This window comes from Salarias fasciatus, assembly GCF_902148845.1.
Source record: "Salarias fasciatus chromosome 7 unlocalized genomic scaffold, fSalaFa1.1 super_scaffold_4, whole genome shotgun sequence".
NCBI lineage: Eukaryota > Metazoa > Chordata > Actinopteri > Blenniiformes > Blenniidae > Salarias > Salarias fasciatus.
This window is the reverse complement of record NW_021941229.1, coordinates 1274952-1302879: the sequence shown is the minus strand read 5'-3', so window position 1 is coordinate 1302879 and position 27928 is coordinate 1274952. Positions and strand designations below refer to the sequence as shown.

General features: G+C 53.7%; 2 protein-coding genes across 3 annotated transcripts; one reads left to right on the top strand and one right to left on the bottom strand.

Moving 5' to 3' along the window:
* Window positions 1–1062: 1062 nt before the first annotated feature.
* Window positions 1063–13193, top strand: plpp1a (phospholipid phosphatase 1a). 2 transcript variants are annotated; one of them, XM_030084331.1, is made up of 6 exons: window positions 1063–1556; window positions 7737–7888; window positions 9782–10062; window positions 11005–11062; window positions 12323–12499; window positions 12641–13193. In XM_030084331.1, exons 1-6 carry the CDS (start codon window positions 1499–1501, stop codon window positions 12758–12760), a joined length of 846 nt encoding a protein of 281 aa, XP_029940191.1. In that variant the 5' UTR covers window positions 1063–1498; the 3' UTR covers window positions 12761–13193. The 2 variants fall into 2 exon arrangements, with proteins under 2 accessions (XP_029940191.1, XP_029940189.1); XM_030084329.1 differs by lacking the exon at window positions 7737–7888 and adding an exon at window positions 6449–6603.
* On the bottom strand, window positions 12781–27892 carry mtrex (Mtr4 exosome RNA helicase). The gene is given in 32 exon segments (XM_030084335.1): window positions 12781–13375; window positions 13759–13862; window positions 14153–14307; window positions 14309–14317; window positions 14395–14451; window positions 15104–15209; window positions 15300–15334; window positions 15336–15464; window positions 17731–17766; window positions 17768–17920; window positions 18002–18112; window positions 18195–18319; window positions 18418–18487; window positions 18579–18751; window positions 19332–19482; window positions 20243–20368; window positions 21619–21701; window positions 21704–21719; window positions 21857–21967; window positions 22073–22092; window positions 22095–22154; window positions 24700–24831; window positions 25012–25126; window positions 25197–25295; window positions 25380–25504; window positions 25779–25869; window positions 25947–26121; window positions 26245–26357; window positions 26481–26543; window positions 26619–26685; window positions 26764–26904; window positions 27776–27892. Coding segments are annotated over 32 exon segments (3105 nt in total). The 5' UTR covers window positions 27877–27892; the 3' UTR covers window positions 12781–13322.
* Between the last annotated feature and the right edge of the window lie 36 nt (window positions 27893–27928).

Sequence of the window (27928 nt, the reverse complement as noted above, 5' to 3'; positions counted from 1 at the left end):
AACGTTGAAGCTGATTTGCTGTTTCCGGGAATGGTGGTTTATGGAAGCCTGTCTGATGGTGTGTTACAAACATGTCAGGATTCTGTCAAACACCATTAACTCAGCTGGAGGTGTCAGGCCAACCTGGAAACACGAGAGGGCGCTGTCGGCACAGGAAAGAATTATTAAGAACAACACATGATCAACAAATTCAACCTCAAAAGGCAGATTGTGGCTGAAAAACAAACATATGAAGACACACGTTTCACATTGGAGACTGATTGAACATTTTCTTCATCTTAATGCACGTTTTGAATTTTATTAATTGGCTGACAGCCACATTGGAGCTACAACTGACAGAAGGGTTTATGAATTTTGGTGATTTCACCAAAACCCTCAACATAGTTACTGGTTTTTAAATTAGAAATAAATACATAAAGAATAAAAAGTTTAAGATTATAATTTTATTTCCAAAGAATTTCAGACAAACAATATTAACACACTCATTTGTGATATTCATCTATATGAATTAGTTTTGTACACAGTTTTCTCATATTACTGTTTTGTTCTAGTGAAACTTAAATGTATGTTATATTTTCAACAGTGAACAGGAATATTTAAAGGCTTTGTTTGCGTTATTCCTGTTATCCAAGACTAATAAATCGTAGGAAAACTTGATATTTTCTAAGATCACATTTTCTGGGCAATCAGAGGTAGTAAGAATAGTTTTCATAATTATAATTTAACAGAAAAAACGAAAAGAAAAGATGAAAAGTAATGGGAACAAGGAAAAGAATAAAAGAAAATGAAAGAGGAAGGGAAAGATAATGCTTGAAAATGTTTAGTTTGTGTGTATTCAATGGAGGGATAACATAAAAGAAAAAAACTAACTAAAAAAAACACAGAAGATTTTTTTTTTAATTTCACGTGGATTGAGTTGCGTTGGTTGTGCAGGAACAACACAAAACCGGGACGTTTTAATGATTCTGTAACTTCCAGCAGTGAAAGCTCTTTTTTCCCATTTCACCCTGAATGCACCCCAGGGAGGAAGGTAAATTTCCGAGCTGCCCCGCTGGGCCGTGAACGCAGCAGAGGCCTGCACGAGCTGCGGTCAACTTCGGTAATCTTCGGCTCCGCCGCCGATCGGTTCGACTTCCACCGGCAGCACGGAGCGCCGCGGCGGGCAGGTGTCCGCAAGAGCCACCGGGAGGCCACCGGGGGAGGGAGCGGCTGCTTATCAGCGGCCGTAAAGAAGAGGATAAAGGCCGCGATGAGGCGGATGCTTCCTGCTCTGCCGCAGCGGGGACGCGCCTCTTCCTCTCCTTCTCACGCGCTCTCTGCTGCTCTGTAGGCGGAGGCTCGGACCCGGACTCGGACTCGGACTCGGAATCGGACTCGGACCCGGACCCGGGGTCATTGTGCGCACCTAGCCCGCTGCAGCGCCGTCCCCTGGGGAGCAGCAGCCCCCCGCTGGCTGTCTCCGACCGGCTGACTCGACCCGAGCACGCTGAAGAGGAACATGTTCGAGACCAGAGGACTCCCGTTCGTCCTGCTGGACCTGGTCTGCCTGGTTCTGGGTAGTCTTCTCATTTAGGTCAACAACAACAACAATAATAATAATAATATAATAATAATAATAATAATAATAATAATAATAATAACAATAATAATAATAATAATGATAATGATAATGATAATAATAATAATAATAATAATATAATGATAATAAAGCACCTGCTGTGCGCCAGTCTGGCTGTGATATCGTCCCATTATTAATCTGCTGTTTGGGTGTTGGAGCATCAGCAGAAGGGAGTGGTGGCTGTCCACTGTCCACTGTCCTCTGCTACAGTCTCTTTGAATGTTTGAAGCCATTGTCCTGTGGGTTCCATCAGACGATGGGTTTTGGATGAGGGAAACAGCTGAGTCTTACTGTGACTGTTGATCAGTCCAGCTGGTCCTGCCTGTAACTAACCTGTAACTACTGGGACGCATGTTCGATATAAAGCTGGAGGTTCTTCTGTGGATTAAAAAATACAGATCTGAAGGACTGAATATCAATTTAAATTGCATAAATACCCAGTTACTTGTGTTTTGGATTACTTGTAAATTGCAGTTATGTGTGAGGCTTTATGAGAAGTACCAGTCCTCCAGCCGGCTGCTTGCTGTGAGGAAACAGAGCAGACTGACTGGCTTTCACCTCAGTTCCTGTTCTGATCATTTACTTCAGTTCCTCTGCATCATCTCTCCATATCTCAGTCTCAAGTTACACTGCAACAGGATGGTTTGATAAGACAATGCGAAAAAAAAAAGGGGATTTTCTATATTATCTGACTTATAGAGTTTTATATCAATTAAAACGGGTAGTGGTTTTTTTGGAAGCGTATTGGTGAAGCTCCTGTTTGTCCTGGAGCACTGGGCTGATGGAGGCGTGAGGATGCGTATTGTGATGCTGACTTCAGGTGAAAACCAGCAGCTCTGTGGTAGGCAGTTATCCAGTCCTGTGAAGTTTAGAGCAGTTTGAGCCTGGTCTGACCCCTGGAATGACCCCTGGTCTGACCCCGGTGGGAGCCAGAGGATTAGGCTGTACTGTGAGGACCGCTGCGTCGTCACCTTGAAAACACAGCAGGAGTTCCAGACAGACGAAACCCATCAAGCCACACATGGCTTGGAAATGTTTCACATAACTGGTAAAAGAATCCAGACTGAGCTGTGAGAGGTAGAGAACCTGCTGAAGCTCAGCGTGTCCGCGGCGGCGTTCCCCCAGGAGGCGTGCTGGGTCCTCTTCTCTTGGCTCTTCCTCATCTTCTCTTCTAAAAGGCTTTAGGTCTCCTCATGTCCTCACGTCTCTTGTTAATTCACTGAAATAGTGAGCTTGTCTCCTAACGTGACACACTGGCTGAATTTCAGTGAGAGTCTCTCTGCTGGTTCTTTCAGGCCTTATTTAGGTCACAGACCTGCAGTGAGAGGAAGACAAACACTTCCTGTTCTCAGCCACCGCTGAGAGACGAGCTCGGTGGGCACAGTGGCCACATGTTTAACCACGGCGTGTTGGAGACGCCACCAGTGCGCCGCCGGTCTGACAGATAGACTCCGGTCTGAGCCCGCGTTGTGCTATCGGTGCTCCGGTGGCTCCCCCGGTCTGATCTCCAGAGCCGAAAGTGTCTCATGACTCATGAAGTGAGAGTTTCCAGGCATGCGCGTCTCAAAATAAAGACAATATTTCCCTCTGGGAGCAAATGTGCTGCAGCTGCCATCCAGGAATCTTCTCCACTAATATTAAAATAGCCGTTTGGAGTTTTATGACTCCAGAAGCCATGAAGCCGAGGACATGTGGAGGACGTGGCCGAGGCCCCGTTCAGACGGCGACGGTTCCAGAGGAAACGCCGCATTCTGCCATGTCGCTTCACAAGCTTCACATTTTACTTTCATCTGTTTACGAGACACCAGAAACATGTAGTGAGCCGAACAGGCCACCAGCTGGCGCTGTGCTAGAAGAACCCCCAGAGAACCATACACTCTAACGTTCCCACTGGAGAACACGGAGAACCCTCCACTGTAAACCTGTCCTCCGTCCTCCGCTGTGGTGTTTTCAGAGACTCGGCTCATGTTTCTGTCAGCGGCCTCAGTTTAAACCTGCTATATTGTAACAGTAACGTTGACGTTCCTCGCCTGTTCTGCGGTTCTCGGTACACAGTGGAGCTCAGAGTGGCTGACGGAGAACCTTCCAGACGTTCTGCACAGTGCAGCGAGGCGCTGTGGGAGCGCTGCTGGGATTCAGTCCACTAACTCAATCACATTATTAAATCAGGGCCGGAATCTGCAGGAGGCTGCTGTCTGCAGCGTGCACGGCAGCGTGCACGTTTACCTTCAGTTCTGTGAGAAGAGACTGGATTTGATGAAAAACACAAGGCTGAATGATCTGCTTGTGTGTGAAATGTTGTAAATGCAGTGCCAGGAAGACGGACCAACAGGAAGAGCATTGCTGAAAGACTTGGGCATCGTCGGCGTAAGACTTTACTTTCAGCGCAGAGCTCGGTGTTATTCCTGTTTACCTGACCTCCTGCAGCCCGGTCCTCAAGGTTCTTTTGGCTGTTTAACCAGAATGACTGAGTCCAGATGAAGCTGAACTCCGCTGCTTAACACCCCGGATTTAAACTGTGTGACTGGAGATTAATTCACAGCCGAGTCTTGATCCACACGGCTGTGAAAAACCTCAGAGCGAAGCCGCTGGAGGTTTCCTTGATTTGATCAGCTCAGCTGCTCCTGCAGTGGATTCCAGCAGGACGGAGCGCTTGATTTACATGGTGAACGTCCACCAGCAGTAGTAGATAAGAAGTGTGTGTGTGTGTGTGTGTCTTCTCCAGCTGCCGCGGCCCGTCAGCGCCGGACGCCGTGGCTGACGGCGTCAGCAGCTGCAAAAACACAAACAGCAGACAGAATTAAAGAGCTGCTCAGGGTGTGTGTGTGTGTGTGTGTGTGTGTGTGTGTGTGTGTGTGTGTGGTTCTCCGCCCTACAATGGGCCACCAGGCCGTCCCCCAGAGGAGGGACAGCCGCCTCACAGCCAGACTTTTGGACTGTCACAGCCAGTGAGGACAGGCTGTTGTGTTGAGGCTGTTCGGTGTGTTTATCTCCACCCGGTGTGTTTAGCTCCACCCGGTGTGTTTATCTCCACCCGGTGTGTTTAGCTCCACCCGGTGTGTTTTACTGCCGGCTGAAGCTGCAGAGCGTCGGGCTGAGCCCCGGCTCCACCTGAAGGATGTTTGTGTGACTTCATTGTGACGGGACGTCCGTCCAGCGGCGAGCTGATCCGGCTAACGGGCGCAGCCTGACGCAGATTACTCTCTGAGTGCTGCTTTGTTGCAGCAACAGCGTTCAGTCTTTTCACAGGAACACCGTGAAGTGCTGTAGGGCCATCCCTCATTCAGGGTCCAGGGCTCCAGCTGGACCATCTGAGCTAAAGACAGTCCAGATCGGACAGCTGTCCGCTGAGGAGCCGAGTGCAGCAGAGTCTCGTCCCGACTTTGAAGGTTCCAGAGTCAGCCTCCAGCTGAGGCCTGCTGCCTCAGACTGCTTCAGACCCGCTGTCAGCTGAAAACACACCACGCTTCACTGCTCTGACAGGACACACTCCGTCTCTGTAGACGGCCGAAACACGGGTCCTGGTCCTGGTCCCAGTTTAACAGACCCTCAAAACACAGCAAAGCTTTTCCATTTTCAGTTGCAGACGTGTGGACAGGGCTTCGTCAGACCAGCCAGTGGTCCAGTGACTGAACGCAGCGGGGTCTTTCCAGTTACTGTTCAAACTGCACCGGTCAGACCCCGGACCGGTCAGACCACGGACCGGTCAGACCCCAGACCGGTCAGACCCCAGACCGGTCAGACCCCAGAGGGGTCAGACCCCGGACCGGTCAGACCCCAGACCGGTCAGACCCCGGACCGGTCAGACCCCAGAGGGGTCAGACCCCGGACCGGTCAGACCCCGACCGGTCAGACCCCGACCGTCAGACCCCGGACCGGTCAGACCCCAGAGGGGTCAGACCCCGGACCGGTCAGACCCCAGACCGGTCAGACCCCGGACCGGTCAGACCCCAGACCGGTCAGACCCCAGAGGGTCAGACCCCGACCGGTCAGACCCCGACCATTCAGACCGCGGAGCGGTCAGACCGCGGAGCGGTCAGACCGTGGCATCACAGCACAGCACCAGCTAGTGGCCTGGCATGCAGACTGCAGGGGACTGGAGAAGCCAGAGTCCCGCAGACAGCCTGGAGCGACCTCAGGTCTACATTCTAAAAGCGCAGTGTTCATCAGCAGAAGACCAGTTTGATCCAAACGCAAGACTGTCTTTGTTGAGTTTGCATGTTCTTCCTTTGAATGATGCTGTAAATGATTACACTAAACCCAGGGTGTCAAGCATAAGGTCCACGGGCCAAAACTGGCCTACAGGAGGCTCCAGTCCGGTCTGTGAAGCCCTGGAGAAAATGGTGAACATTTCATGTAAAACACTTTTTTTTAAAAACTAATTTCTTCAGAGTAGCGACACACACTGAGATGAGCTGAGGTATCGGTCAAAGCTAGCTAACTAGCATTAGCCTCAGAGCCATGCTGTCAGAGGCAGTTTGGAAAAACACCAGAATGCAGCAGCTGCAGGAGAGGTTTTATGGACACTTGAGTGTATTTCGCTCCAGAAGGTTTCAATAAAACCAGCTTTGTGTTGAGATTGTCGACCTTTGTTTCATACTAATTGGTTTTGTGAACATTTCCCTCATGCTTTGTAAAAACACACCCATAAAGGCTTTAAAGTGTAAATGTAATGCTTATTATGGCGCTGATCCCTGATTTCCTTTCGGTGACCATCTGTCGTCATGAACAGAGTTTTGCCAGCAGGATGAATGCATGAATGGCTGCAGAGGTGGAGCGTGTCGGCGTGCGTCCTCCTGTGAACCTTTGACCTCTGCTCTCCCTCCGCAGGAGGCCTGCCTCTGGCGGCCTTTAACCTGGGTAAGATCCGGCCCTACCAGCGGGGCTTTTTCTGTAGCGACGACAGCATCCGCTACCCGTTCCACCACAGCACCGTCACCTCCACGGTGCTCTACACCGTGGGCTTCAGTCTGCCCATTAGCTGCGTAAGTAGGACTGAGCCACGGCGGCGCCGGCGCTCCCGGCCCGCCTCGCGGGGGAATGCTGACGCGCCAGGTGGAGCCGGTGTGGCTTCACCGGCCCGGCCGACGGGGAAAATAACCGTCATTATGGCCGAGGCCCGTCAGATAATCCACCGCCAGGAGGTCTGTGTGAGAGCAGGTCCCCAGAGCCCGATCCGGGACAGAAAACCAGCCGACTGCACGCCTCCGCCGCGTCTCGCTGCCGTCCAGGCCAAACCAAACCCTGGACGCCGCCGGAACGGAGCCGAGCGCCATGGTCTCTGCTGTCACCGGACCTCAGTACTAAAACCAGACAACGCTGCTCACAGGCCCGCTGCACATTGCAACCACGCCAGGGGCTCAGGTGTTTGAAGCTTTACCCGTCAGGGAGCGGGTTAGAGAGCTCCAAATGAACGGAGGATAATCGCTGGTTATCTTAGTAAAACAAACATTTAGGAGTGGAATGTGATGGAGACAGATGTCACACATGGTTTGTGTGAATTAGACATGAAAGATGACACTCCGTGGCGAATCGGTGCTAAAGCTCAGTCCTCATTCTGAAAACAACCAAACCACGAGAGGAAGCCAGTCCCAGACGGCGGGGAGCTCTGAGCGGCTGCAGCCCGCTCTATGATGATGGGACCATGTGGTTTCCGCAACGTCGTCGTATAAACGGGTTCTGAGTCTGGAATAAGAAAAACTCAAAGGTCCCGTCAGGTTCTGTTCAGCCGTCAGTGGAAATAGCTGCGGGATTATCCAGGGATTGTTTGTGGAGAACATCTGAGGCTCCGTCTGAGTGGAGGTGACCTGGAGGCCGCCATGCTCCACGCCGTCACTTCAGGAGTGAGTGATGCTGAGTGAAGCAGAGGCTGGAGACTCCAGACTCGGCAGGCAGACGTGGACCAGCTGCTCAGAAATGTCGTTCTCTGCTTCCAGGTGGAGCGTTCCTGCGTTAACCTGCTCTAACCGTCTTTCTGTTGCCAACACATTAACCATTAACCCTGTCTCTGAAAGCTGGCGAGGACGCCGCCTTCAGGAGGCAGCCGTCCTCCTGTTGCATGATGGGTAACTGTGGGTCCCACTGACTCTGTGTTTTCTCTCCCATTGCTTCCTGCTAGCTGGACTCCCCTTTGCAATACTCACCGCTCGGCACAGGCCTTTCCGCCGGGGCTTTTTCTGTAATGACGATACGATCAAGTACCCGTATAAAGACGACACCATTTCCTATCAGTTGTTAGGAGGTGTCATGATTCCCGTCACGGTTCTCACTGTAAGTGCAACTTTCATTTTGGTTTGCTTCTGCTCCACTGCTCCTCACGCTTCTTTTCAATGCTGCAGAAAGCTTGACTTTCTAACAGCGACTGGTTTGCTGTCCTCTCACCCGTCACCGCCCGGCAGGCTGCATGCTGCAGAAAACCCCTTTTACATTCAAATTTAAGGATTAATTTGAAAACCGCCGCCGCATGAGTGTAGAGAATGGCGCCCTACTCCTGCTCCAGCAGGGAAACATGCTATGGAGCAGTTCCAGGAAGCAGTGGTGTCGTTAGCTTCATGACTGTAGCTGCAGCGTTTCAGGCGTCCTTCGCTCCTGTTGGCGTACGGCTGGTGAGGACGAGGAGCGCGGCTCTGCTTCATGCTAACGTTTCTCGGCTCCTCTCACCACCTGCTCGGCCTCCTTTCCACAACCACGTTTTAAAGTGACAGCAGAAAAGTCCCGGAGAGTTTTGGAGTCTGTTTCCATGACAACCGTGCTCTGCGCCACGGAACACGCAACTTTTTGAAAACTGCTCCCGAGGCGGAACTTCTTGAAAATGCCGAAAGTCCGTCTTTTGTGAAGCGCTGCCACGGCGAGCGCAGCCGGAGTTTCAGTAGAAATGGACCGGGGAAACGTCGCCGTGGAAACGGGGCCTCAGCGATGAATGAGTGAATCAGATGAGAGCGAAGGGTTGGTTTGGCAGCTGGAGTCAGTCACTCTTACATAAACTTTACACTGGTCAACGGATCGATCCTGGGTGTGTGTGTGTTGACGTGAAAATTGCCCTGAAGGTGTGTGTGCTTATATAAAGACTCCGCCCCCTCCCGGCCGCTGTCGGCTCACCAGGCTACAGTTGACCCTGAAGCTGCAGGCGGAGGACGTGACCGTCGGAGCGCGGCGTTCAGCTGCCGAGAAGAGCGGCAGGCGGGAGTCGTTGCAGTTACCAACACCGTCACCGTCCAAACCACAAGGGTCACAGCGAGAGGGAGACCAGAGGGACTCAGCGGTCTGACGCTGCAGCAGGGCATGCTGGAAACCCGCCGTACAAGCTCCGATACGCAAACCTCTGAACGCAGCAGACAAACCAACAGCGTGGTTATTGTGTCCCGAGGACGTCCTCTGGACGATCAGCAACTCAAACAACAGAAGAAGAAGAAGAAAGCCTCCAACCTGTTCAGTAGTGAGCTGAACTTCAGCTTCGAATAAGGCCGCCATGTTGGATTGTTATTACGGGTCAATAGCGGCGTTTCTGGGGGCGATGTCACGTGTGCAGGAGGAAGGACCCACGCGCAGGCCGGCAGAGAGAGTTGAGCTGGTTTATTGTCCAGAAAAGCAGGGTAACAGGAACGCAAACAAGCTGAGGTGCGGGCAGGGACACGGACAACACACACAACGAACCGGCAAGGACAAGTGAGGGATACAGGCTTTAAATCAGGTGGACACAGGTGAGGCACATTAGGGCGCTAACGAGGAAGGAGACCAGGCAGGAGAACATGAGGAACAGACAAGCAGGAGACACAGGGCATGTAAAAATGGGGAAAACAAAACCAAAACCAGTTCAGAGCGCCCCCACAAGGCTGGAGGGGCACGGGGCGTGACAGGCGAGGCCCGAGTGTTGTCAAAGAAATGAGGTTTTCAGAGGCTGTGAGCGCCGTTGTCATGAAAACAGACACAAATGCACCGAGACCGTGAACTGCAGGCAGCGGCACCGATCAGTTCCCTATGATGTAAAACAAATTGGCAGGATGCAAACTAAGCTGGTTTTCTGGGCCTGGTTCTGGCTCTGCTGTACCCAGTCTGGGTCTGGTTCTGGACCCAGTCTGGCTCTGGCTCTGATGCTCGCTGTGTCTGTAGCTAGCAGCTGTACCGGTCCGTGCAGAACTGAACCCTGCCCTTCCTGGTTTCCAGATGATCTTTGGCGAGTGCCTTCTGGTTTATCTAAACCGCCTCAAGTCCAAGTCGTCCTTCGGCAGCTACGTGGCGTGCGTCTACAAAGCGGTGGGCACCTTCCTGTTCGGCGCCGCCATGAGCCAGTCGCTGACCGACATCGCCAAGTACTCCATCGGCCGGCTCAGGCCGCACTTCCTGCACGTCTGCCAGCCCGACTGGAGTAAGATCAACTGCTCGGCCGGGGCGTACATCGAGGACTTCACCTGCCAGGGGGACCAGCGGATGTCGAACGAGGGCAGGTACGTACCGCCGAGACCCCCAGGGACCGGGCCCTTCCCCGAGACGGAGCCTTGACGTTCAGACAAGACGAGGAAAGGTGAAAGGACCGTTCCACCAGCGGAGCAGTGCAGCCCACAGACGTGAGGCATGCAGAGTCCGCTATCGGGCCGGAGCAGCAGGAACCGCCTGGGCGGGGAGGATTTCCTCCTCTGGGTCTGAAGCAGCCACAGAGGGGTCGGCGCTGCACTTTCTCTAGATGTTTAAAGTTTAACAGGCGCTCGGGTGTCGAGCTCGCTCTGTGTTTGTGTTGGTCTGCTGATAGGGGGGGGGCTGGACCGGATCATCTTACTGTAACATGACTCTCAGCTGAGCTGGGCGGGCCGATGGAACACACTCTATTGTTTCAAATGAAACTCAGCAGGATGCACGTCTTTCCTGCCTGATGGAAGGCTTGGTGGTGGAGCCCTGCAGGGCTCTGTTAATACTGCCTGACCTGCAGGGGGGGGGATTAGGGGGGTCCTGTCACTGATCAGACTGAAGGGTTGATGACGGATTAACTGAAACACAGACCGGAACATCATCTGCATACGTCTTTATCACACCTCTACTCAGCTTCATTCCTTGTGTATTAGTATTTGGGTGTTCAGCTTCTAAAGGATCAACTTGAGGATAAAGTGTTGAATATAGCAGGTACTCTTGAAGAGAGAGAGAGATCAGTGTCTTTCAGCCTAAAGAAACAGGCACAATAACACGACAACAGATAGATGTAGGTAAATATCAGTGCCAAAGAACAAATGTCACGTGAAGCGCCAGACCTGACAGTATTTACCGTCGGAGCCTTGACGGTCCTTGCAGGAGGGTGGACCTGTTTCCAGCTGCTTCAGTGAAGAGTGGATGTGTTGTTTCTGAGCCTTGCAGCTTGTTGGCGGCTGGCTGAGCTTGGTTGCGTCTCTGTGTTGCAGGTTGTCCTTCTACTCCGGACACTCGTCGTTCTCCATGTACTGCATGCTGTTCCTCGCTGTAAGTACCAGCCGCCGCCGCTCGCCTCCTTCAGGAGCACACGGCACAAACAAGCCTTGAATAACAGAAACACCATCAAGCCTCGTCTAAACCTCAACATTGAAAGTGGAAAACGCACCGTAGACAGAAGAATAGAACATAATGAGAGTTTTCTGTTTCCACTTGAAGACGTGCTGTAGACAGGAGCTCAATGAAACTGTTACTGTCAGTCAGACCTCACTGCTGAACCAGCACCAGCTCAGGTCCTCAGTAAAGCCTCCTGCATGTCTGGAGTTTAGGGAGCGAGTCAGCTGCTATTGTTTGTCTAACAGAGTGTTAGCGTAGCTGACATACTGAACACGAGCAGAGCACTGCCTGCTGCAGAGGGTGAAAGTCCTCCGCCGAGCGGCTCGCAGAGGAAATCACTGCCCCGATAAACTCTGAGCTGCTGATTCATTCAGCAGCAGCAGGTAAAATAGACCCGGGGACGAAGTCCGGGCCGTCCTCCGTCTCCGTCAGAGCCGCCGGCCGGCGGTGGCGTCAGGAACAGCAGGAAGCTGGACACGGCCGTTACAACCACAGACACGCCCTGTTTCCAAAACACCCGTGCAGGTGGCGGGTTTATGGCGCCACAGATCTGCGCTATCGGCTCTGATTAACGCAGATTAGCCGTTTAATTCAAGGTCAGTTTGACGGGATTGTGAAGCAGCAGGAAGGAGCTGAGTCACTGCAGCTCCTTCCCTCCGCCGGGGGACCGATGGCTGCAGACTGCCGGGGACAAAAACCCACTTTACATTAAAGTCTTTCAACTGACACACGAGAGACGAAAAGTCAGTAAAATATAAAGATTCTGATACAAACTGCAGCGAAATGTCCAGAAAGCAGGTTCTCAGTCTGACTAACGTCCTGCAGCCTCCAGCTCTGAGGCTAAAACTGGAACCATGACTTTGTAAATAGTTACATGGATGTAGTTATTTCACTCTGGTAGTCACGCTGTCACGCTGCAGGTAAGCTGGATATGTTTGTTAGCATCAGGTTTATTCTATGAAGAACTAATGTAGTTTTCACATTTGGACTCTGAAGAGGAAGTAAGTTTTCGACACGACTTATGTTTTAAGTTTCAATGTTAAAATCACACCTTGTTCATGTGAATCATATTTCTAACTAATTGAAATTTTCTTTAAGGATGGTTAAAAAAAAAGGTGAATTATTGAAAATGTCACATAAGCTATAATCAGTAGATGCAGTTAGCAGCCTAACTGCTGTGGGTTCTGCTCCCAGCTGTACCTGCAGGCCCGCCTCCGGGCCGAGTGGGCTCGGCTGCTCCGGCCCACGCTGCAGTTCTTCCTCATCGCCGCCTCCGTCTACACCGGACTGTCCCGAGTGTCCGACTACAAGCACCACTGGAGCGACGTGCTGACCGGGCTCCTGCAGGGGGCGCTGATGGCGCTGCTGGTGGTGAGTCCTGCTTCAGGGGAGCCGCTAAACCACAATTTAGACTAGTGTGGGTTTAGTGTGAAACGAACGGCACCCCCTAGTGGCCCAGCGTGCTCTCTGCAGCCTCCGTCAGACCAGTTCTGTCCATTCTGTCCCCTGCAGGTGTTCTTCGTGTCGGACTTCTTCAAGCCCGGGCCGGAGTCCCGCCAGAACCCGGAAATCCCCCACAGCACGCTGCAGGACACGCCCACCAACGGAAACCACTTCGAGAGCCCCAACTAAGCTAGCGCTAGCGTCGCGGATCCAGGCAGCCTGAAGCCCCCCCCCCCTCCCCGCCTGTTCCAGGTCAATCTGCCGACCCGTCCCGTGACCTGAGAGCAACCAAACCTGTGTAGACTGACGGCCTCCGGACGGACGGGTCACATGACCGCTCCCCCCCCCCCCCAGAGGGTCCCACCACTGCCGGGACGCCCGAGGACTGACACACCTGTGAATGTAAACCTGCTCAGTGCTTTTCTCTGGCCTCCGGCCTCCAGAGGGACGGACGCCACGCCCCGAGTTGCCTTGCTGGACTGCTGCTGCTACCCCCCCCCCCCCCCCCCCCCATGTTACAGAGTGCAGACAAAACCATAGCTTTTCTATCATCTGTATGGAAATCAATCAGCATACAGACATTTATTGAAAAAACGTTACAAATATGTACAAGAGTGTAAAACAAGGAGAAAGAAGCCATTTAGTCAGAAACATAAAGACGTCAAATACTGAGCATGTCACATCCAGCTGTTTGTAATGAAACTTAAATAAAGCTTGATCGTTTGATGTCCGTGACGTTGACTGGGTCCGATCAGAGGTAGAGACTGGCGGCAAACACGATGTCTCTCTTGATCTTGGTGATCCCTGCAGACAAACAGAACCCGAGGCTTCCTGTCAGCCGAGGAGCGTCTGGAACAGTCTACGCCACGGCGGCCTCTAGAGGGCGGCCGCGTTCATTACAAGACAACAGCTCCCACTAGTGGACCCACATGATAACTACACCCTGTTGAACCGTCGCCGTTTCAAACATGAAGTCGAAACGTTGTCGTGTAAACGGAGCTCAGACATGCAGAACTCCAACCGCTGGTGACGTTCAGAGTTCAGGAAATCATGACCGCTAATCTGACCTCACTTCCTGGACCGACAAGCCGATCCAGGAAGTGAGAGGTAACGTCGTGCCGCAGAGTTCCTCCCTCAGAGGGCTCAGGTTAAGCACCAGAGTGTGAAGCGGAGGTTTAGAGTTCTACCTTCAGCGAACTTGTTCTCCAGCTCCGTGTTCCCGATGGCTTTGGCTGCAGAACACATCTGACGCAGAACCTCCTCCAGCCGGCGCATGCAGCGGATGATGCCCTGCACACCACAGCACACGCACACGCACAGCACACGCACACGCACACGCACACGCACACGCACACGCACACGCACACGCACACACGCACACACACGCACGCACGCACACACACACACACACACACACACCACACACACACACACACACACCACACACACACACACACACACACACACACGCACACACTGAGCTTTAAACCAACAACTGCAGAGTCCTGACGTTCCAGCTGGTCCTGTCCAGATCCTCCCGGTCCCAGTCCCGGTCCTTCAGCGTCCTCTCAGGCCGTCTCACCTTCGAAGACGTCCGTCATCTTGCAGATCTGGGCGAAGGTGGCGCCGTTGGCCCAGGCGAACACCACGTCCATCAGGTGGGGTTTGAACTGGCCCAGGTACGTCTCCTCGTCCACCTCCAGCTTGGCGTCCGCCGACACCTTGGCGATGCGTTTTGGCGCACTCCTGCCGCAGCGAGAGGTCAAAGGTCAGTCAGAGGCCGACCCGGACGCCGACTCGGCCCGCGGCCGTCCGCGGCTCACCTGCATCTGCCGGAGCGGGGCGGCCAGCTGCTCCGTCAGCTTCGGCATCTCGCTGGCCTGGAGGGGAAGGAGACGCTGCAGTCAGCAGGCCTTCAAAATAAAAGCTGCACAGCTGAAAACTGCCTCCACATGGCGACCGATGAAGGTTTGAACCAGGGCTTTCTACATCTGACACAAGCGGTTCGACAGTGACATGAAAACACTGAAATTTAAAGTTCTTCCCTGTTGAGAGTATACGTGATGAAAATGATGACAAGCCGAACACCAAGACCGTTTCATGAAACCCTCTGGCGCAGAATGCAGTTAAAACTCCTGCAACTGCTGCATTGTGGGAGTTTTTCCAAACCCCCCAGACAGCAGGCTTTGAGGCCAATGCTAGTAAGCTAGCTGTGATGGTAGCATCAGCGCTAGCTCAACTCAGGTGTCAGTGTTGAAATTCTGAGGAAATTTGTTTAAGAAAAAATAATAAATCAATGTTTTCTTTGTAATTGTGTCCATTTTCTTTTTGGCTTGACCGAATTGGAGCCTCTTGCCGGCATGTTTTGGCCCACAGGCCTCATGTTTGACACCATGAAGGAATCAGATTTTCAGAGCCGATGTGGAAACGTTTCCTTTGAGCCTGGACGGGCAGGAGGGTTTGGACCCGGCAGCACCACAGCCGAGCGGAGCGCGGCGGAGCGGAGCGGCGGTGTGCGCTGCTGGTTCCTACGTTCTCCTGGAAGACGAAGCAGGACAGCAGGGCGGTGGCCTGCTCCACCGACAGGTCGTTGAACAGCCCGTTGAACACCATCTCAGTGAGGAGGAGCTCGTCAGCGCTGCACACACACACACACACACACACACACACACACACACCGTGTTAGACTGTCTGTGTGCCTCCGTGTGTGTGTGTGTGTGTGTCCTACCTGCTGATCTCGCAGGCCACCCTCCCCTTCATCTCGAATGACGTCGGACGGGCTGGCGAAGCCCAGCCTCCTCAGGACTCGCTTCCTGCACTTCAGCTTGTCCATCTGCAGGACGGTGCGGGCCTGCTTCAGCTCCCGCTTGGCCGTGCGCACGTCCGCTGCAATCTGACACACGCACATACACACACGCACACACACACACACACACACACAGGAAACTGTGAGGAACGCCGCTGGGCTGACATCCACCGCTGGAGAGATGGAACCCGGTTATCCCGGGACTGGAGGCCGTTAATAGAAGAGCGAGTTAATCTCTTCCTTTACCGATCAAACAGGAAGCTAATCCCACCACTTCACACACTCACACTCACACTCACACTCCAAACCGCTGCAGCACACACACTCCTGCTATCTCTGCTGGGTCTGGGTTCAGCAGGTTTTCTGTGTGGGGGCAGCAGGTCTGTCCTGCAGGACCAGGTCCGCACTACCCTGGTTTTTACTGGGCAGAACAGAGCAGCAGCTCCGGTTCCACTGAGAACATCTGCAGTCCGAGAGTCACGAAGGGGGAACGACCCACGAACAACAGCCCGCTTCAAACATTCAGCTGGAAGCAGAACTCAAACGGAAAACCAGCAAACTGTCACGACTGTTCCCCAAAACAACAACAGGTGACCGACTGTTCCCCAAAACACAACAGGTGACCGACTGTTCCCCAAAACACAACAGGTGACCGACTGTCCCCAAAACAACAACAGGTGACCGACTGTTCCCCAAAACAACAACAGGGGACCGACTGTTCCCCAAAACAACACAGGTGCCGACTGTCCCAAAAAAACAACAGGTGACCGACTGTTCCCAAAAAAAACAGGGTGACCGACTGTTCACCAAAAAAACAAGGTGACCGACTGTTCCCCAAAACAACAGGTGACCGACTGTTCCCCAAACAACAGGTGACCGACTGTTAGAACAACAGGTGACCGACTGTTCCCCAAAACAACAACAGGTGACCGACTGTTCCCCAAAACAACAACAGGGACCGACTGTTCCCCAAAACAACAACAGGTGACCGACTGTCCCCCAAAAAACAGGTGACCGACTGTTACAACAACAGGTGACCGACTGTTACAACAACAGGTGACCGACTGTTACAACAACAGGTGACCGACTGTTCCCCAAAACAACAACAGGTGACCGACTGTTCCCCAAAACACAACAGGTGACCGACTGTTCCCCAAAACAACAACAGGGGACCGACTGTTCCCCAAAACAACAACAGGGGACCGACTGTCCCCAAAAAACAACAGGTGACCGACTGTTCCCCAAAACAACAGGTGACCGACTGTTACAACAACAGGTGACCGACTGTTCCCCAAAAAACAACAGGTGACCGACTGTTCCCCAAAAACAACAGGTGACCGACTGTTCCCCAAAAAACAACAGGTGACCGACTGTTCCCCAAAAACAACAGGAGACCGACTGTTCCCCAAAAAACAACAGGAGACCGACTGTTCCCCAAAAAACAACAGGTGACCGACTGTTCCCAAAAACAACAAAGGTGACCGACTGTTCCCCAAAAAAACAGGTGACCAACTGTTCCCAAACAACAGGTGACTGACTCTTCCCCAAACAACAACAGGTGACCGACTGTTCCCCAAAAAACAACAGGTGACCGACTGTTCCCAAAAACAACAACAGGTGACCAACTGTTCCCCAAAACAACAGGTGACTGTCCCCCCAAAAAACAACAGGTGACCGACTGTTCCCCAAAAAACAACAGGTGACCGACTGTTCCCCAAAAAACAGGTGACCAACTGTTCCCCAAAACAACACAGGTGACTGTCCCCCCAAAAAACAACAGGTGACCGACTGTTCCCCAAAAACAACAGGTGACCGACTGTTCCCCAAAACAACAGGTGACCGACTGTTCCCCAAAAAACAACAACAGGTGACCGACTGTTCCCCAAAAAACAACAGGTGACCGACTGTTCCCCAAAAAACAACAGGTGACCGACTGTTCCCCAAAAAACAACAGGTGACCGACTGTTCCCCAAAAAACAACAGGTGACGACTGTTCCCCAAAACAACAACAGGTAACCAACTGTTCCCCAAAACAACAACAGGTGACCGACTGTTCCCCAAAAAACAACAGGTGACCGACTGTTCCCCCAAAAAACAACAGGTGACCGACTGTTCCCCAAAACAACAACAGGTGACCAACTGTTCCCCAAAAAACAACAGGTGACCGACTGTTCCCCAAAAAATCAACAGGTGACCGACTGTTCCCAAAAACAAGTGATCGACTGTTTCCAAAAACAACAGCAGGTGACCGACTGTTCTCTAAAACAGCAATAGGTGACTGACTGTTCCCTGAACTCTTCTCACCAGAGCTCCTCAGAGCGCCGGTTTTAAAAAGCTCGCCCGTCAGACTCACCACAGCCTTCCTCTCGCAGAGCGAGTAGACGGCCTCCCAGCTGGGGGTCGCTGTGCAGCGGGTGGGAGTACATGCGGTGCTCGAAGGCCTCCACCCTCTGGATGACCCTCTTCAGGGCGGGGTCCTTGATGCCCATATCATCGGTGGGGTCCAGCAGGGGGACGCCGTCCGGGAAGCGCTTCTGGACCTCCTGAGGAACCACAGGTAGAGGGGGGGGCGGGTGAGGGTGGGGGTGGGGGGGTCAGAGGGCGCTCCAGGTCCGGACCCCTACCAGGATGGACTTCAGCATCAGCTGGCGGTTGTCGAAGGGCCGCAGGTCTTTGGGGATGTAGAGGCGGACGGAGCTGATGGCGGCGAGGAGGTGGAGCATGATCGGGACCACCTGGACAGGAAGACACTGGACCTGATTCCAGAGCGCACGGGGAACTGCCCGCCAAGGTTCAGGGTGTGTTCGTTTCACGCACCTGCATCTCCCCGGTCTCCCCCGGCCCGGCCGGTCTGGCGGCCTCCGTCGCTGAGTCCTTCACGCTGTCCTTGCTGCAGTGGACCAGCACCTCCACCACGTACAGCGGGTCCGAGTCCCACGCCGGTCTGGACCATGGAGCGGAGGTGAGACAGGGCTGCGGTGGGGGGACGGTGGGGACAGTGGGGATGGGAGGACAGTCGGGGGGGGGACAGGAGGACTCACCTTCACGTTGGCTTTCTTACAGAAGTTTACAACAACCCCCCAGCCGAAGTCGGCGTCTTCACTCTTCACCTGCAGAGTTGAGACAGGAGACGTCAGGAGTGTGTGTGTGTGTGTGTGTGTGTGTGTGTGTGTGTGTGTGTGTGTGTGTGTGTGTCCAGACCTTGACGAGGCGTCCCGGCTGCAGGAAGGGCAGGCAGTACTTGGGCTTGTGGATGAAGTCCTGGATCTCGCGGCCCAGCTTGGCCAGCTGCTGGCGGATCTTGAAGTAGGTGACCACACTCTCCTCGTTGGGGATCTCGATGGCGTGGTACTGCTCCTCCAGCCGCTTGATCCCTGCACACACAAAACCCGCCGTCACCGTCCACAGACCAGCCTGCAACATTCATTCCTTTCATCACTTTATCTGAAAATCTGAAGAAAAGAAGGAAAAAAGTTATTTCCAGCCTTGATATATTCCACATTAGCCTCACAGGAAGTGGAACGCTGGAGCTCATCTGGAGTTCTTCATTTTGGTTTAGGATTATTAAAGACTGAGATCCGGAAACAAATGGAGGCAACAATGAGAAGATGCTGCTGTGGTAGCTAACTAGCATTAGCCTCAAAGCCATGCTGTCAGCGGCAGTTTGGAAGAATACCCAGAATGCAACAGCTGGAGATGATGATTTACGGACATCTCACTGGATTCTGAGTCATTAAAACTGGCTTCATGTTGAGACTGGAGTTGTTTCAGGAATGGAGATATTTTCGACACCATAACAAAGACATTTTGAAATTCAACCGTTATGTTCTTCATGGCTTTAAAGCAGATGGAAAACGTCACGAGCAGCACAGAGACCGATGAAAAGACGAGAGTGTGTGTGTGTGTGTGTGTGTGTGTGTGTGTGGTGTGTGTGTGTGTGTGCAGACCACTCACTGTCCACCACGCCGGGCAGAGCCCTGTAGTGCTGGAACTGGTAGAAGGACTTCTCCAGCATGTACTCGGGGTTGATCTCCTCCACCCGCAGCAGGTTGAGCACCATGTTGTAGGTCAGGTGGAAGGCGCTGTTCAGAGGGTCTGCAGAGCCCTGCACGGCAAAACACACACCCACCACTTCCTGTCAGCGACTCAGGAGACGGAGCCGCGGTCGAGACTGGAGCTGGACGTCATGGAGCAGGACTCCCAGCGGGTCCAGGACCGCCACAGAGCTGGGACGTCCACGTTAACACACCCTCGTTCCAACGGACCGCAGTGGAACATGGACGGGAGCAGAGACACGTCCAGAGCCGCAGTCCGGAGAGTCTGGATCTCGGTTCTGCGTCCGAACAGCTGACCACTACAAACCGCCGGAGAACGGATGGGAGAGCCTGGCACTGCGGTCAGTACGGTGTTAACAATCTGAGCACATGGAAATCCCCTGTGGGGTTCCTCAGGGCTCCGTCCTGGGACCTCCATCAGATCGTGAACATCACTATATGCAGACGACACACAGCTCTGTATACCAGTGTCAGTGAAGACTGGACGTGTCTGAACGTTCTACAGTCCGACCCAGAAGAACCAGAGCCGATGGTTTAAAGGTCAGCGCTCATCCCGACTCCAGGTCCCTCAGGACTCCTCATCAAACCACAGTTCTGGGTCTCGTCACGGCCTCAGACTGAAAATCCACCACAGCGTTTTCTGTTTTTACTTGAAAAGGCCGTCGTGGTGTAAATGGAGTCTGAAGGCAGCTCCATCGGATTCTCAGCTCACTTACAGGGAAACAGGTTCGACTGATGGGACTGCAGGACCACGTGTTGAACAGCAGGACGATCACCTGCACCCGATGATAAGAAGCTTCTTCACTGTACCTTGAGCAGCTGCTTCCCCACCGCTGGACTCATCTTCTCGTCCACCATGAAAATGACGATTCCTCGGTCGTCCATCCCTCTCCTGCCAGCTCGGCCGGACATCTGGATGTATTCACCCGAGGTGATCTGCACCAGGTGGAGAGGAGCATCTTTACCCGAGACCACAGCTCACAGCGACTGACAGCTTCAACGGGCTCAATGCACCAGCAAGACCAACACATGTGTATACACACACACACACACACACACACACCACACACACATACACACATACACACATACACACATACACACACACACACACACACACACACACACTTAGAAATACATATTTCTGAACACACATAGTTCAGCAAGTCTAAAAAAACAAATTTAATCTCATCGCTTCTCCAACTTTCAGAACGTTCTATGTCTTCACAGTGTGTGATTTGACTGGTATCAGGTTATCGTGCACCACTGCCAGTCAGCAAGCATGTCAAAGGCCCAAACATGGTGGGGCGTGTTAGGAGGAGTGTGAAGGTCAAGATCATTCCGAAACCCTGCATCTGGACAGAGGTGGACAGACGTGGACAGAGGTGGACAGACGTGGACAGAGGTGGACAGAGGTGGACAGAGGTGGACAGAGGGGACAGAGGTGGACAGACGTGGACAGAGGTGGACAGAGGTGGACAGAGGGTTAAACCAAAAAGACCAGTCAGAGTCCTGCAGTGTGAGGAGGAGCTTCAGCCATCAGCTCCAGTCCGCTCACACCGGAGAGACGAGGACAGAGACGGGTCCAACGTCTTCATCTGCAGCTCTGCCACACTGTGTGTGTGTGTGTGTGTGTGTGTGTGTGTGTGTGTGTGTGTGTGTGTGTGTGTAAAGGCGAGTGCCTGCGTGGAGCTTTGGCTCTGTCAGCAGCACCACATGTTCCTCATGAAGCTGTTGGAGCACTGCTTCCTTCTCCTGCCTGAGAGTGAGTGTGTGTGTGTGTGTGGTGTGTGTGTGTGTGTGTGTGTGGTGTGTGTGTGTGTGTGTGTGTGTGTGTGTGTGTGTGTGACTCGTGAAATGAAGATGAAGGGTGCCTGCAAGTGACGACACACACATAAAAGCTCTTATAAACAATACGTGGCTGTTTATGTGGCGGTGCAGGCTGAAGACCTTATAAAGGCGTAGAGAACACGAACACACACACACACACACACACACACACACACCAGAGCAGTGTTAAAGAGGCAGCGTTGTGTTTCACTGCTACAGTCGCACTGATTGAGGTTAATCCTGTCAGTGTGAACACAACCACAAGAAACTCAGACAAATCCAACCTCCCCCTGCTGACAGTCACACTGTGTGTGTGTGTGTGTGTGTGTGTGTGTGTGTGTGTGTGTGTGTCTTACGAAGCGGTGGTTCTTGCCATCGAACTTGCGTGCGCTGGTGAAGAGCACGGTTCTAGCAGGCATGTTGATTCCCATGGCGAAGTCTCGGTGGCGAACAGAGCCTGGAACAGAGCCGAACATCAGCAGCGTCCCTGGTTCAGCGTCCACTGGGGGGACACTCACTGTTGGCAGTGTGTGTGTGGTGTGTGTGTGTGTGTGTGTGTGTGTGGTGTGTGTGTGTGTGTGTGTGTGTGTGTACCTTGAGGAGCCCTTCAGAGAACAGGATCTCGATGGTCTCCTTCAGGATGGGCAGCAGGCCTCCATGATGGATTCCGATCCCTCTCTTCAGCAGCGGCAGGACGTGCTCCACCTGGAAAACCAGACGGAGCGTCACTGATGGCAAAGATGGCCGCCGAAAACCCAAAACCGCGCCGCCCGGAGGCCTGGCCGCCGCCACCGGCCCCGTCCCGCTCACCTGGGGAAGCTTCTTGTCTCGTCCGACAGACAGTCCACAGCGTTGTTGAAGACCGTCCTCCACCAAGGCGCTTCTTCGTCGTCTGGACACACACCACCCCGGCTGTCCTCAGCATCGTCTCACCACACACCCGGCTGTCCTCAGCATCGTCTCACACACACCCGGCTGTCCTCAGCATCGTCTCCCAACCCCCCCGGCTGTCCTCAGCATCGTCCTCACACACCCCCGGCTGTCCTCAGCATCGTCTCACACACACCCCGGCTGTCCTCAGCATCGTCTCACACACACCCGGCTGTCCTCAGCATCGTCTCCACACACACCCGGCTGTCCTACGAATCGTCTCACACACACCCGGCTGTACCTCAGCATCGTCTCACACACACACCGGCTGTCCTCAGCATCGTCTCACACACACCCGGCTGTCCTCCGCATCGTCTCACACACACCCGGCTGTCCTCAGCATCGTCTCACACACCCCCGGCTGTCCTCAGCATCGTCTCACACACACCCGGCTGTCCTCAGCATCGTCTCACACACACCCGGCTGTCCTCCGCATCGTCTCACACACACCCGGCTGTCCTCAGCATCGTCTCACACACACCCGGCTGTCCTCCGCATCGTCTCACACACACCGGCTGTCCTCACCATCGTCTCACACACACCCGGCTGTCCTCAGCATCGTCTCACACACACCCGGCTGTCCTCAGCATCGTCTCACACACACCCGGCTGTCCTCAGCATCGTCTCACACACACCCGGCTGTCCTCAGCATCGTCTCACACACACCCGGAGACACCAGCTGAGTCCCACACCCTGAACCAGAGCGTCACTGGGTGTCAGGCTCCGAGTCTCTGTCAGCTGGAGCCATGTTCAAACACAAACTCCCCGTCTTCATGAGAAAGATCTAGAAAGGCTCATTCGGTGGACGGACGTCTGTGTTTTCACTGACTGAAACAACACAGAGACCGACTGCCTCCAAACACACAAGCCATAGAGTCTGGGGTCAGGGAGGTCAGGGAGGTCTGGGACTGCTGCCCCCGTGACCCGGTCCCAGAGTGGATAATGGACAGACGGAGGGACGAAGGGACGGACGAAATATTTGGCCTTCGAAGTGCTGAACGTGGAGACTTTAACCTCTCTGGAGCAACAGCAGTCAAACATCTGTCACGCAGCTCCGGAGGTTGAAAACCTCTCAAGACGTAGTAAATCCACATCGGTCCGTCGGTCTGGAGGAAGCCTCTGAAAGGCAGTATGGCTCTCAGCACCGGCTGGTCCCCTGGCTCCCACACACTGCTCACACACACACAGAGACGATGTGTCCCCGTCCAGAGGGACCAGGAGGGACGGCTGTCCCAGACCGGGAGGGGGTCCACTGTAAGACAAAGACCTGGCTGCTGTCAGGTGACACTCCGAGGCCAGACCGACCCTCAGGCTGCTGGGAGCAGATTCAGCAAACGGAACGTGTTCCGGGGACATTCACAGTCCAAACGCCGGAAGGTGCTTTCACCTTCCGCCCAAAACATCCGGAGAAAGTCCTTCCTAAAGCTGAATTCTGTGATATTTTTGGATCAGTTTTTGTAGCAACACTCAGAATCCAGTGAACTCATCTGCTGCATCAGTCTGTCCAAGAAACACTCCAGGAAACACCAGATGCTCCTGGAGGAGGAGGAGCTGTCCTTGGCAGAGCTCTTCCACCAGCTCTGAGCAGACTGATCTCATCTGGCAGCTGTGGCTGACGTTTGCAGCGCACCTCGTTTATAATAAAGCCCCGCTGCAGGAAAAGGCCGGCGAGGTGCAGGCGCAGTGTTTTCCTGTCCAGAGGAGGCGGCGAGGCTCATTCACGCTCCTGCAGCGCCGAATCACAGCCAGCGAGTCCCTCTACTCCCTCCCCGACTCGCACGGCCTCGGTGTGTCTGACGTTTAGGAGCACAGAGACGGTTAGCTCATCGGCGGCACAGCCAACAAAATAACCGGGACGGTTTGGTGAAAAGATGCAGCCGCATGTCAGAGAGTCAGAGACCCATTCGGTGAGGAGCCAACTGCAAGAACAACCTCTGACCTCTGCCTCGTTCTGCTCTGGATTCAGGCCGCTCGCTCCCTGGCTGTGGCCTTTACAACACTTCCTCTGGTGTGTGGCGTACCGCAGGGTTCAGCTCTGGGTCCCGTGTTATTGTCTGGGTAATTCAGAGGGGCCACACACATTTCAGTCCAGAGCTCATGTGCAGAGGGCCGGGGCGCTGAAACAGCGCCATGAAAGCCAGCTTTACGATTAAACTCCGTTGTGGTGAAGTGAAGTGATGAAAACGCCAATTTTCACAAACCAGACACCTGAAGCCGAGCTGAAGGAAACCTGCCGCTGGGAATCCAGTCCAGAGTCCAGAAAGCTTCAGAAACCCAGCAGATCCAGCGGAACAATCCCATTAACAAGCCCTGCTGACCCCCGACCCTTCAACGCATCAGGCTGCTGGACTCCCGCTTCTGGACCTGGTCCAGATCCAGTCTGAACACAATATCTTCTAATCACATCTTCAATCCGGTTCAAGGCCAATCTGGGACGCTCCAGCCCAGTCCCAGGCTGACCCCCGCCCCGGCCCCGGCCCCGGCCCCGGCCCCGGCCCAGCCCGTACCTCCGTTGAAGTCCAGCTTGGCCACCTGCAGGGCGTACGCCTCACACTCCTTCTTACTGAAGCTGAAGATGATGACGGGCTGGAAGTTCCGCTCCATGATCATCTTCACGATCTTGAACACACTGTTAGGGCCTGACGGGAGCAAACACACACACGCACACACACATACACACAGGCACACACACGCACGCACACAGAAGTTTCACGTTAAAAATTAACAATGAAGGATGCAGAGACCGTTTCCATGGCGATCAAATGTTGTCTGAAAGTGAACACTGGAACACACACACACACACACACACACACACACACCTTTGGTTCCCCCTTTCCGGCCTCTCGGGTCCCACTTGCCGCCGCTGCTCCCAGAATCCCCGGCGTCTCTGAGGACCTGCATGGCCGTGTTGAAGTTGTCCTCCCTGAAGTCTCCCTGGAGGAAACGCCGGCGTTAACAGAAGGATTCTCGGTTCTGATGAGTGTGTTTCAGGAAGAGGCCTCACGTTCTCATCAACCACCAGGTGGAGTCCGTCGCCCCCTGCTGGGAAGATGTAGTGCTGCAGAGGAGTGGGCCGGTAGTCTGTGTAGACCACGTGGCAGGGCTGCGGGACAGGTTCATCATTCAGACCGGACTGAACTCACTTCCTCTCAGCTCTTCACAAACTAAACCCGGCGCGACGCCCCACCTGCTTGTGTAGGTGGCAGATCCACTCTGCGAACTGTCTGGCGTTGGGAATGGTGGCGGACAGGAAGACGTAATGCACGTTATCAGGAAGGAGGATGATGGTCTCCTCCCACACCACGCCTCGCTCTGAAACACACAGCGACACACACACTGCTGCAGAAGCACCACGAGAGTTCACCCCGTCTGGTCAGACGCCTCTACACCCAACACATCTGGAGCTAAAGAACGTCAGAATATGACCGTGAAAATGACAATCAGTTCTTTTAATTAAGGTTTAAAAAGCAGGAAAACCATCCCAGCTCGTGAAATTTCCCCAAAAACATGTTCAAAATCTAAAAAATAAAAGACACTTTAAAGGCTTCACTGAAGGTGTGCTGGATCTAAATGATTCAGTACCGACCTGCATCCCTCATGTAGTGGATCTCGTCAAACACGACCCACGCCACCTCCCTCATGATCTCCGAGCCCCGGTACAGCATGCTCCTCAAAATCTGGACGGAAAACAGCAGCGGCAGCGTCAGGCGGACGTCCAGGCTGCACCAGCACACCCGGCCGGCCGCGCCCCCACCTCCGTGGTCATGACCAGGCAGGACGCCGTGGGGTTGATGGTGACGTCTCCGGTCATCAGGCCCACGTCCTGGAACTCCTCGTACATCTCCCGGTACTTCTGGTTGGACAGCGCCTTGATGGGGCTGGTGAAGATCACCCTCTGCTTCTCCCGGAGAGCCAGCGCGATGGCGTACCTGCAGGACGACCACAGCTCGGCTGATGAGGGTTCCCTCGTTTCCATGGAGACAGACTCACGGCGTTTTGAGTATTTTACTACAAATGGCTGCAAACGGCGAGCTGACTCGGCCGACACTCACTCGGCGCACACGGTTTTCCCAGCAGAGGTGTGAGCAGACACCAGCACCGACTGGTTGTTGTCGATGCACAGGATGGCTTCACGCTGGAAGGGGTCCAGGACAAACGGATACTCCTGCGGAAACACGCCAGCAAATACCAGTCTGCAGCTTTAACACAACAGAATTCAAAAGAAGCAGGCGATACCGATTCAGCCGAACGCTGCGTCCCCACAGGCGAGTTGGAGCGAGCGCCGTACCTTGGCTGCTTTCCCCACTCGAGCTTTCAGCGGTTTGTATTCATCGCTGGAAGGCAGAGCAACCTGCCGGGCACAGAGACCATGTAGTGACTGCAGACATGAGAGGGAATCATCCAGAGCGTCAGCGGACGGCGTTACCTCGTGAGAGCACCCCTCCACCGTCTCCACCTGCTCCACCTTCACCTGAGGCATGAACTCTGAAAGGCTGAGGAAACAAACGCGTTTAGAACTCCGGGAGGTCCAGCAGGCTGTGAACGGACGCTCTGACCACGGCCGCTCTCACTTCAGGTCGCTGGCCGACGCCGCCTCCAGGCGAGGCTTCTTCCCAAACACCACCTCCTCTCCTCCGTCGCTGTCTGCGTCCCTCTTGACCGCAGCAGACGGGCCTGCGTCCTTCTCGGTTCCATTCTTACCCAGAACCTTCCTGGAAGCAGACGCAGTGGAGCAGTGGTTAGTGCTCCCCCTCACAGTCACAAAGGCATGGGTGTGTGTGTGTGTGTTGAACTGGAGAGCCGTCCCGGGTGCGTCCTGCCCTCAGTGAAGGGAGCTGCAGTCCCTGTGAGGGACTGACTGAAGGGACGTTCATCAGCAGGAACATGGAGTGGGGGTGTTGATGCAGAGTTCATCGCTCTAACTCTTCCAAACTATGTAACTGTGTCGTGTTTAGAAGTGAAGCTGGCATTTCTCGACCACACACACACACACACACACACACACACACGCACAGTCTTGTATTTCTATCCTTGTGGGGACCTTCCATTGACTCCCATTCATGTCTAGCCCCTAACCCTGACCCTTACCCTAACCCTAACCCACACCACAACAAAGCCTAACCCTAAAGAAATGTTTTTGCACTTTTACTTTCTTCAGTAACAACAACATGGTCAAGAAAACACTGTTTCTCCTACTTAGGACCGGAAAAAGGTCCCCACAAGGCACGTCGTTCCACGTTTTGCTATCCTTGTGGGGACATTTGGCCCCAAGAAGGATAGAAATACGAGAACACACACACACACAGACACACACACACACAGACACACACACACACAGACACACAGACACACACACACACAGACACACAGACACACACACACACACACACACACACACACACACACACACACACACACACACACACACACACACACACACACACACACACACACACGAGTCTTTGCCCAAATGACGCTGCGGGCGGCAACACATGCCTGTGCTTCAGCTCAGTTCCCGGACTATAAAAGCTCGACTTCTCTCCGTTTCCGACACTCAGAGCTGCATTTCTGTTCTCACTTTACCCCGTTTCCGTGGCAGTGGACGGAAGCGTCTTCTTGCTTGTAGTAGCTGGTTGATCTTCATCGAACACGCTGAACAACCCATCTCCGAATGCGTCCGCCATGTTTGTTGGGGGCAATGCTTTCCCACAATCCACCGCGAGGCTGCGTGTTCCG

Excerpts from the sequence above, each read along its gene's own strand:
- plpp1a (XM_030084329.1), top strand. The coding sequence starts at position 1,499 with ATGTTCGAGACCAGAGGACTCCCGTTCGTCCTGCTGGACCTGGTCTGC. Across the intron at positions 1,557-6,448 it reads CCTGGTCTGCCTGGTTCTGG|GAGGCCTGCCTCTGGCGGCC; the intron begins GTAGTCTTCTCA and ends CTCCCTCCGCAG. Across the intron at positions 10,063-11,004 it reads CGGATGTCGAACGAGGGCAG|GTTGTCCTTCTACTCCGGAC; the intron begins GTACGTACCGCC and ends TCTGTGTTGCAG.